The sequence below is a fragment of the Euleptes europaea genome, chromosome 3 (assembly GCF_029931775.1).
Source record: "Euleptes europaea isolate rEulEur1 chromosome 3, rEulEur1.hap1, whole genome shotgun sequence".
In the NCBI taxonomy this organism is placed as follows: domain Eukaryota; kingdom Metazoa; phylum Chordata; class Lepidosauria; order Squamata; family Sphaerodactylidae; genus Euleptes; species Euleptes europaea.
The window spans coordinates 121,734,130-121,744,119 of NC_079314.1; the positions used below are offsets into that span (position 1 = coordinate 121,734,130).

Sequence of the window (9,990 nt, forward strand, 5' to 3'; positions counted from 1 at the left end):
GATATTGGCTGCCCGTTGGCCCTCTGTAAGCCCCATTGGCTGGACATTTCTGATGTCATGGCATGTTCAGGAAATTTTCCACTTCACGATGAAGGTGTCAGCGTAGAACATTGGAAAAGGAATGGGGCAGTCCAGGCTTAGGCTAGCTGGAGGGAAAAAGGCAGGATGAGTAGCTGAGTGAAGAAAAGGTGGATGCTGGAGGCAAAAGTCTGGAGGACAAGGAGACATGCTGAGTTGAGCAAAGGAGCCATCAGTGGGAAAAGTTGGGGAGAGATTCACACAGGGCTTCAGGACAGGAGGGATCATGTGCTCTTAGCAGGGAGGAAATAAGGTTGCTTTTTGAGCCAAGGGGCAATGAAAGTCAGAGCTAAGGTGGGTGGGGGGAAGTGTGGGCAGAGAGGCTGGCATGAATTTGGCTTCTCTCCTTTTCAGTATTTGTAACCCATCTCTTTTTAAGAGTGCCTGCGTGTTTTTGGCAACTACAGAACGGCTGGTTTGCAGGTTGATCTATTACATTCTAGCTTGACTCTGTCTTGTTAAATCTGGAGCATGTGTAGCCCACTAGTTTTCAGTGTGTAAATAATAGCTCCCTAGTACCTCTGGAAACGATACCCACAGGGGCCATTGGGAGACGTCCCACTCTTTTCAGTCTCCATCACTTCTCGTTAATTAAAACTGCTTTGTGTCACAGGAAGCCAGATCATTATGGTGCTAATGACCTTTGTTTCCACTTGGAAGGGTCTTGGGGAAAGGGGTGGCAGTGAAGCAGAACTGATGGTCGTCTGGGGAAGCCCAAATGTTCCTCCGTGTTTGTTCCTTGCTTTAAACAAGCTGTTTCTTCTCTCTTTTGTTTCCAGAGGGAATCACCATGGTGGCAGCAATTCGGCAAGTGGCAGTGTTCCTCTCCCTCTGGGCTCTTTGTGTCCTGGGCAAGCCCACCGAGAAGAAGGACCGTGTCCACCATGACCCTCAACTAAGCGAGAAGGTCCACGATGACGTGCAGAACTTTGACTATGACCACGATGCCTTCCTGGGTGCGGACGAGGCAAAGACCTTTGACCAGCTGACTCCAGAAGAAAGCAAGGAGAGACTGGGGTAAGAGAACATGGGGATGGGGGAGTGACATGGCTGCAGTTGAGGGGGGGGGACGTGGGAGACCTTGGTCAAGGAACTGCTAACCATGTAATCTTCTCCTTCAGAAGTTCAGCCCTGGAGATGTGATTGGTTGGTGTTTAGAGTCATAGAATCATCAGAGTTGGATCATAGAGTTTCCTTACATCTTAGAATCATAGAGTTGGATGATAGAGTTTTCTTGCATCATAGAATCATAGAGTTGGATTATAGAGTTTCCTTGCGTCATAGAATCTGAATAATCAGAGTTGGATTATAGAGTTCCCTTGCATTATAGAATAATCAGAGTTTCCTTACATCATAGAATCATAGAGTTGGATCATAGAGTTTTCCTTGTGTCATAGAATCATCGAAGTTGGATCATAAAGTTTCCTTACATCATAGAATCATAGAGTTGGATGATAGAGTTTCCTTGCGTCATAGAATCATCGAAGTTGGATCATAAAGTTTCCTTACATCATAGAATCATCAGAGTTGGATGATAGTTTCCTTACATCATAGAATCATAGAGTTGGATGATAGAGTTTCCTTGAATCATAGAATCATTAGAGTTGGATCATGGAGTTTCCTTTTTGGAACCAGAGTTTCCTTGCAGGGCCCAGATTGGGATGGTGGGCCTTTCCCACAGCAGGCCACAAAGGAATGCCTTTGTAGCCTGTTGTGTGCGCTGCCCACCATCCCAAAGTCCGGGGGGCTCCAGTGAACATGTAGGACTCTGGGAGAGCAGCATCAATCAGGTCCTCTTCATTGTGAGAAAATGCTCTGCACGCTCCTTGGAATTATGCATGGGGAATTTCCAGGCAACAAAGAGGAGGAAAGCTTGCGTGAGCCACAAAGGGTGAAAGTGCTTTGCGCACTTGCCTCTACACTGACTTGCAGCCCAGGACTTAGCCATTTTACACAGACGTGAGTCCCCCTGAATTCAGTTGAGCTCAGGACGATGGCCTTGGTATCACTGAAATTAGCTCCCTGTGAAGTGGCAGTTAAGTTGCTGCCAAACTGTAACAGAATTCGCACGTATGCTGAGTTTCAGGCAGTTTGCACATGTTTCCTGACATCTGAACAGGCTTCAGTGGATCCCTGGCATCTAGGTAGAGTGGCGCTAATAAGTTAACCTGTATAGTGCATTTGTCTGAATTAGCTCCACACTGAGGCTATGACCTTGGCAGATTGGAGGAGAGCCAGTGAGAGATTGGAGGAGTTACTCTCCCCATGCCATGCCATGCCATGGGGAATGCCCCCCGCCCAAGTGTCAAGTAACAGTGATGACAGCTGTGGTTATATTTGGCTTTGCGTTCTTGGGCTTCTGCTGTCCCGGACTTGGAAGCTTTCCCTGGAAAATGAACCTTGCAGGTTGAGCTGAGCACCTCCGCATTCTAAGGCCTTTCTTCAACTTGTCTGTAGGGCTTTTGGTCATTAAAGATATAAAGAGCCCAGCCGTTTGCTTCTTGGCTTTGCGTCTAAGAAGTCACTTTTGCTGTTTGTCCAGCAGTGTAATGCGACCATCCTCTCAGTTCGGATCCTGATATTCATCCCCTGAGTCAGGTGACTGGTCCAGTTAGTGGCCCCGCCCTGAGCATGTCACACATTACTCACAAGGGCCTACTCAGCTTGGGCGAGGAGAAGGGACTTCAAAAAGGAAGTGGGCAAAACAGAGTGGGTGCAGAGAAGAGTGACAAGGATGATCAGGGTCCTGGAGACCAAGAAGCCCTATGCGGAAAGGCTGAAGGAGTGGGGAATGTTTAGTCTGGAGAAGAGGAGGTTGAGGGGGGACAGGGTTGCTCTCTTTAAGTATTTGAAGGGCTGTCACTTAGAGGAGGGCAGGGAGCTGTTCCTGTTGGCAGCAAAGGACAGGACTCGCAATCATGGGTTTAAATTGCTGGCAGAAGGGTACCGGCTGGATATTAGGATTTTTTTTTTAAACAGCAAGAGTTGTTCGACAGTGGAATCAGCTGCCTAGGGAGATGATGAGCTCCCCCTCACTGGCAGTCTTTAAGCAGAGGCTGGACAAGCACTTGTCAGGGATGCTCTAGGCTGATCCTGCATTAAGCAGGGGGTTGGACCAGGTGGCCTGTATGGCCCCTTCCAACTCTATGATTCTATGACTACAGCAGAAGTTTTCAAACTGTAGTTCCACCCTATTGCTTCAGGGTGCTGGCTGTGTCACCCAGCCTCATCAGGATTTTCGCAGAAAGGTGGTGGGGCATTGCCGGAACTTGAACCCTTGAGGGGAGAAATAGGCAGCTATCTTGGCCAGTGCTGCGTTGCTCACGGGCTATGAATCCTGCAAGATTGGCCACAGGCTGTGCCCAGAGGACATCTGGCAGAACAGTGCGGGGTACATTCTGCTCTTGGGATGGTGGTGGTGCTCAGTGGTTGTTGTTGAGCGAAGCAGGCGGGCTAAGGGGCACCTCCGGGAGCCCTGAGTCACACTGGCAAGGTGCCCTGTTCTTGTTCACCACCACCGTCGGCCTGTCTTTTGGGCTGAGGTGTCAGTGCAGGCTTCCTCAGCACGCACCATGATAGAGAGGAAATAGAGGAGGGGCCATGGCTCAGTGGCAGAGCTTCTGCTTGGCTTGCAGAAGGTCCCAGGTTCAATCCCCAGCATCTCCAGTTAAAGGGACTAGGCAAGTAGGTGATGTGAAGGACCTCAGCCTGAGACCCTGGAGAGCTGCTGCCGGTTTGAGTAGACAATACTGGCTTTGATGGATCAAGGGTCTGATTCAGTATAAGGCAACTGCTTGTGTTCATGTGAGAAGGGAAGCAGCGCATAACATCTGTGGCATCAAGGAGTTTATCGTCCTCTTAGCGGACGATACAGCAAGGTGGAGAATCTGATATCAAAAACGAAAGTATTGTGTGGTTGGAAGTGCTGTTGGTGAAAGAAGGAGGAGAGTGGGTTTTTATATGCCAACTTTCTCTACCACTTAAGGAAGAATCAAACCGCCTTTCAATCACCTTCCCTTCCCCACAACAGACACCCTGTGAGGTAGGTGGGCTGAGAGAGCTCTAAGAGAGCTGTGACTAGCCCAAGGTCACCCAGCTGGCTTCATGTGGAGGAGTGGGGAATCAAACCCCAGTTCTCCAGATTGGAGTCCGCTGGTCATGTGGAGGAGTGGGAAATCAAACCTGGTTCTCCAGATCAGAGTCCACCCCTCTTAACCACTACACCACACTGGCTTCTCCTTCCTGGGGGGTGGGCTGCCGCAGAGCATTCTTCAACTGCCTCCGTCAGCGGTGAAGGCTCCCCACGGTCCCACCAGGGAGCCCTTCCCCGCCCCCCAGCCTTTCTCTCCCTCTTAACTGCCACTGACTTTTTCTGCATTCCCCACAGAAAGATTGTAAGTAAAATAGATGAAGACAAAGACGGGTTTGTAACGGCCGAAGAGCTGAAAGCCTGGATTAAGTTTGCCCAAAAGCGCTGGATATTCGAGGATGTTGAGCGCCAGTGGAAGGGGCACGACCTCAATGAGGACGGGCTCGTTTCCTGGGAGGAGTATAAAAACGCCACCTACGGCTACATCCTAGGTAGGTCTGTGTTGTCCCTGGCAGAGCTGGCCCCCTTGAAACCCTGCTGTTTTGTCTTTGTAGAATGATTGTAGATAAAATAGACACGGATAAGGATGGGTTGGTGACCGAGGGGGAGCTGAAGGCCTGGATTAAGAAGGCGCAGAAGATGTACGTGTATGACAATGTCGAGCGCCAGTGGCAGGAGTTTGACATGAACCAAGATGGCCTCATCTCCTGGGATGAGTACAGGAACGTGACCTATGGCACTTACCTGGGTAAGGGGCGAGCGGGCGCAGCGGCAGAAACACTGACTGGGGAGGGACTGTGGCTCAGTGGTGGAGCCTCTGCTTGGCACGCAGAAGGTCCCAGGTTCAATCCCCGGCATCTCCAGTTAAAAGGACTAGGCAAGCAGGTGATGTGAAAGACCTCTGCCTGAGACCCTGGAGAGCTGTTGCCAGTCTGAGTAGACAGTACTGACTCTGATGGACCAAGGGTCTGATTAATATAAGGCAGCTTCGTGTGTTCAGTGTGTTCAATAGAATCATAGAGTTGGAAGGGACCACCAGGGTCATCTAGTCCAGGGCTTCTTAAACTTTTTCCACTCACGACCCCTTTTCGCCCGAGAAATTTTTACGCGACCCAGGGTATATAAAATAGGTATACAAATCAAACATTTACTGATAATAAATCATAAAGAAATTTATTTTAAAGCAATTCTTTGGTGTACATATAATTTTACCATTTACTGTTGCCAAATTTTTCACGACCCCCCCCCCCACATTCAGTTATGCGACCCCATATGGGGTTGCGACCCACAGTTTAAGAAGCTTTGAATGAGTCCAACCCCCTGCACAATGCAAGAAATTCACAACGACCTCCCCCATCCGCATCCCCAGTGACCCCCTATTCCATGCCCAGATGATTGGGGGGAGCCCTCTAAGATCCCTGGGCAATCTGGTATGGAAAAAAATTACTTCCTGACCCCGTATTGCAGGTCCTGCGGAACTCATTTAGGTCCTGCAGGGCCCTGATGTTACTTGGGAGACAGTTCCTCCAGACCGGGGCCAGGGCCAAAAAAGCCCTGGCCCTTGTTGAGGACAGCCGGGTGGAAAAGCAGCATATAAATGCTTTAAGTAAATAAGTGCATTGTGCTTGTAGCTTGGATATGGAACGCCAGTACCAAGCTGTACAAATCTCTGGTTCTCTAATGGCTGCCGCCTTCTCTTGCCGTCCAGACGACCCGGACCCCGACGATGGTTTTAACTACAAGCAGATGATGACAAGAGACGAACGGCGGTTCAAAATGGCTGACAAGGATGGCGATCTGATTGCTACCAAAGAAGAATTCACCGCCTTCCTGCATCCTGAGGAATACGACTACATGAAAGATATTGTTGTGCAGGTGGGTGCCGGGGCTCACAGTGCGATTGAACGCCAGCTACAGATCGAGAGAGGCAATTAGTTAATAAAATGGTAAATTGATAACCAAATAGTGATATTTTTTCATCTACACTCAGCTTTTCTCACTGGGACCCAAGGCAAATTGGTAGTGGAAAATGCTGTCATGTCGCAGCTGACTTATGGCGACCCCGTTGGGTTTTCAAGGCAAGAGAGTAACAGAGGGGGTTTGCCATTGCCTTCCTCTGCATAGCGACCCTAGACTTCCTTGGTGGTCTCTCATCCAAGTCCCAACCAGGGCTGACCCCTCTTAGCTTCTGAGATCTGATAAGATCGGGCTAACCTGGGCCATCCTGTCAGAGCAAGAGATGAACAGAGGTGGTTTGCCATTGCTTGCCTCTGTGACCCTGGACTTCCTTGGTGGTCTCCCATTCAAATATTAACCAGAGCTGACGAGATCAGGCTAACCTGGGCTGTACAATTGAGGGCTACAAGTATGATAACCCCTGATAAGTACAATAAGATTGCAAGCATGATAATCAATAGTCAATCAAAGTTATATGATTATTACATGTTATTTTAATATAACTATACTATTTGAATAGGCTAAAGCACATATTAGGTTAATTTACATATCATTACATTTAGAAAATGCATAGTATAACTGTGCCTTAACTCGAAAGGCTTACTACACACAAGTGGAATTATAGAATAAGAATTGTAATTTATGTAACCTGCAAGAAGATACGTTAATATGCTTAGGCTTTCCCCTCTTTCTCTTTTAAAGCATGTTTATATCTTATATTTTAGACACAAATAATTTTCTAGAATAGTACAATGTATAGACTGTTAGATAATCGTTCCAAAGTATAGCTGATAAATGTCTTGACATAACTGTGTAAATGTACGTGTGTTGTGTGTTTTATTTTATGTTGTGTTGAAAATTTTAAAAAAATTATTTTAAAAAGTCAATAAACAGTTCACAAATATGATAACATTTGAATGTAATAACAAAGTTTCTTAGTGCGACAAAATAATAAAGTTGGGGATGGATTGTAGAAGGGGAAGAAAAATCAGCACAGTGCATGCAAACACATCTGTCACAGGGAGCAAGACGATCAGCGTAGGAAAGACTTTATCCCTGAGAAGAAACCTCCTGAGCTGAGCTGCCATACTGCAACTTTCCTTCTTCTCCGAGAATGCTTTTGTAAACTGTTTTCTTTTGCGAAATGACGGAAGTGCGGCGGTGGGGTGGCCTTCGTAATGGCCTCAGACAGGCTGTTCCGCAATGTAGGAGCCGCCCCCAAAGAATGCGCGGGGACAGGCAGTTTTAACTTCCCTGCCCCTAATATCCTGCCTTTCAAGACTGCTGTTAGCAGGGAAGTCCTAGAATTGGTCTGACCAGAGTTCTGGTGAAGCATCTGGAGGCCCTCTCGAGGATGTCTCTCTTGGTCCCCGACTTTCAAAGTGGCTCTGTGGATGGGCCAGTTCATAGGTGCAGGCTTGAGGGTTGTGGAACAGGGGGCTTCCTGCCTTGGTACAGGTTCTAAATGACCCGTATGTTCCCTCCTTTTTTTTTTAAAGGGGATTGCTTGAAATGGTTTGGCTTAAGTTGCTCCTCTTCCTCCTGCCTCTCATTACTCTGTGGCTAAACAGGCGCACAGAGCCATGTTACTTATGCCCATTTTTCTCACTAGGAAACGATGGAAGACATTGATAAGAATGGAGATGGCTCAATTGACTTGGAAGAATACATAGGTGAGCGTTCTCTTAGAGCTCTCTCAAGTCCGCCTACCTCACAGGGTGTCTGTTGTGGGGTGGGGAAGGGAAGGTGATTGTAAGCCGGTTTGAGTCTCCCTTAAGTGGTAGAGAAAGTCGGCATAGAAAAACCAAACTCTTCTTTTCCAAGCCTACCCCCTTCTCTGTACCCATCCTGTAAACACTCTTCTTGTCCTTCTGGGTCAGCCCATGCTCGAGTCCTCCTTCCCGTCCTCTTTGGCCTGGCACTTCCTCAGGGCCCTGCCTCAGCTCTGCTTTTTGCCTTGGCCCCTTGATAACAAGTGACCCTTGGGGAAACTGCAGATTAGCCAACGGCAGCCAGAGGCCCTTCTCACCTGCCCCATCCGCTCAGTGAGAGGCCAGCTGCCAAATCATTTGCTGCCGAGAGCTGCTCTGTTGCCACTGTGGCAGCATCCAGTGCATTATAACACAGGCTTTGCTTAGCAAGATTCATCCCCCTGGCTGCCTTCCCAGATCCTTGAGTTTTGGGTGGGTTGAAAGCCCAACAACGCGACTGTGCTGTGGGGAGAGCTGGCTCCCCTAACGGCGCCGTTTGTGCCTTCCCGCCAGGTGATATGTACAGCCACGACGGAGACACCGAAGAGCCTGAGTGGGTGAAGACGGAGCGGGAGCAGTTTGTCGAGTTCCGGGACAAGAACCGCGATGGGAAGATGGACAAGGAGGAGACCAAGGACTGGATCCTGCCCTCGGACTACGATCACGCCGAGGCGGAAGCGCGGCATCTCGTTTACGAGTCGGATCAGGACAAGGTGAGGCGGGGTGCTGGCAGGAGGACTGGCGGGGGCTGTCTCTTGGCGGTACCGTAAGACTGGCTGCCATTCTGGTGCCTTTTGTTTCCAAAAGGCCTGCACAAGAGAAACTTCAGCTCACTCGTGCCCAGTTTGGAGCCTTTTCCCAAAAGGCCCACAAATCAACCCGGCCTAAGTTTGCCTGCCCTGTACTCTGCCTTCATTGCTTCTGGGTCCATTTTTTATTAAGAATTTATTTAGCTCTTCTAGATCCCTACGTGTTTTGCAGTTTGCTTCGTCAGGGGATCTTGTCCCAGTGGGAGCTGAGAAATTTCTATAGAAGATCCCCTGACGAAGCAAATTGCGAAACATATAGGGATCTAGAAGAGCTAAATAAACTCTTAACCTTGCACCTTGCTCTCTACACGCCAGCGAGGTGTAGTGGTTAAGAGTGGTGGTTTGGAGCAGTGGACTCTGATCTGGAGAACCGGGTTTGGTCCCCCACTCCTCCACACGAACAGTGGACGTTGATCTGGTGAACCTGGTTGGTTTCTCCACTCCTGCACATAAGGCCAGCTGGGTGACCTTGGTCTAGTCACAGCTCTCTCAACCCCACCTACCTCACAGGGTGTTTTGTGGGGAGGGGAAGGGAAGGTGATCGTAAGCCGGTTTGATTCTTCCTTAAGTGGTAGAGGAAGTCGGCATGTAAAAACCAACCCACCAAACGAGCTGCTTTGATAGTTGGGAAACCTTGGTGACTCGCATGTGTGTACATGGCTGTCGGTCGCCCAGGCCTCAAGAGATTGGGGTCCCTCATCTCCTCTCTGCCTTCTGCCCTTCCAGGACGGCAAACTCACCAAAGAAGAAATCGTGGACAAGTACGACTTGTTTGTGGGCAGCCAGGCCACGGACTTCGGCGAGGCCTTAGTACGACACGACGAATTCTGAGCCCGGGGGAACCTTCTTTCGTGACAAAAGAAGGAGGGGGAAAAAGTAATTTATTTTTGAGTTTCCGGAATTAACATGAGAAACTTTCACTACTGAGACTGGCAGTTTCAGGCAACAACACACACAAAAGCCACAACAGCAACAAAGATATCCATCCCGTCGGCCCTTTACCTTTCCGTGGGGGCAGGTATTCAAAGGAGTTCTGGAAAGTATTTCAGTTGTGACGCTTGGGGGGTTTTATCGTTTGTTTTTATAGATTTGCATTTTTTTTGTTTCTACATCTAACAAGTTCTGTTTATTTTTGTATTATTTTTTTTTTGTCCTGAGATGAAGAACGCCGATCCCAAATCCCACTAGCTCCACCCCCCACCCTGTCCGTCCCCTTCCCCCTTTTAAGTGTTGTGTGTTTAGTGATAGCCTGCGATAGTAAAACGCCAGAGAACAAGAAGGGCTGAGGGAAACAAAACGCAAAATT

At 48.7% G+C, this 9,990-nt stretch overlaps 1 protein-coding gene across 1 annotated transcript; it reads left to right on the top strand.

Moving 5' to 3' along the window:
- The first annotated feature begins 868 nt into the window (after positions 1-868).
- CALU (calumenin) lies at positions 869-9,564 on the top strand. The gene is made up of 6 exons (XM_056846800.1): positions 869-1,095; positions 4,466-4,659; positions 5,877-6,043; positions 7,737-7,797; positions 8,389-8,588; positions 9,411-9,564. Exons 1-6 carry the CDS (start codon positions 869-871, stop codon positions 9,513-9,515), a joined length of 954 nt encoding a protein of 317 aa, XP_056702778.1. The 3' UTR covers positions 9,516-9,564.
- Positions 9,565-9,990: the final 426 nt, after the last annotated feature.

Coding starts and splice junctions, on each gene's coding strand:
- CALU (XM_056846800.1), top strand. CDS start 869: ATGGTGGCAGCAATTCGGCAAGTGGCAGTGTTCCTCTCCCTCTGGGCT. Junction 4,660..5,876: donor CACCTACGGCTACATCCTAG/GTAGGTCTGTGT, acceptor CTTGCCGTCCAG/ACGACCCGGACCCCGACGAT. Junction 7,798..8,388: donor TGACTTGGAAGAATACATAG/GTGAGCGTTCTC, acceptor CCTTCCCGCCAG/GTGATATGTACAGCCACGAC.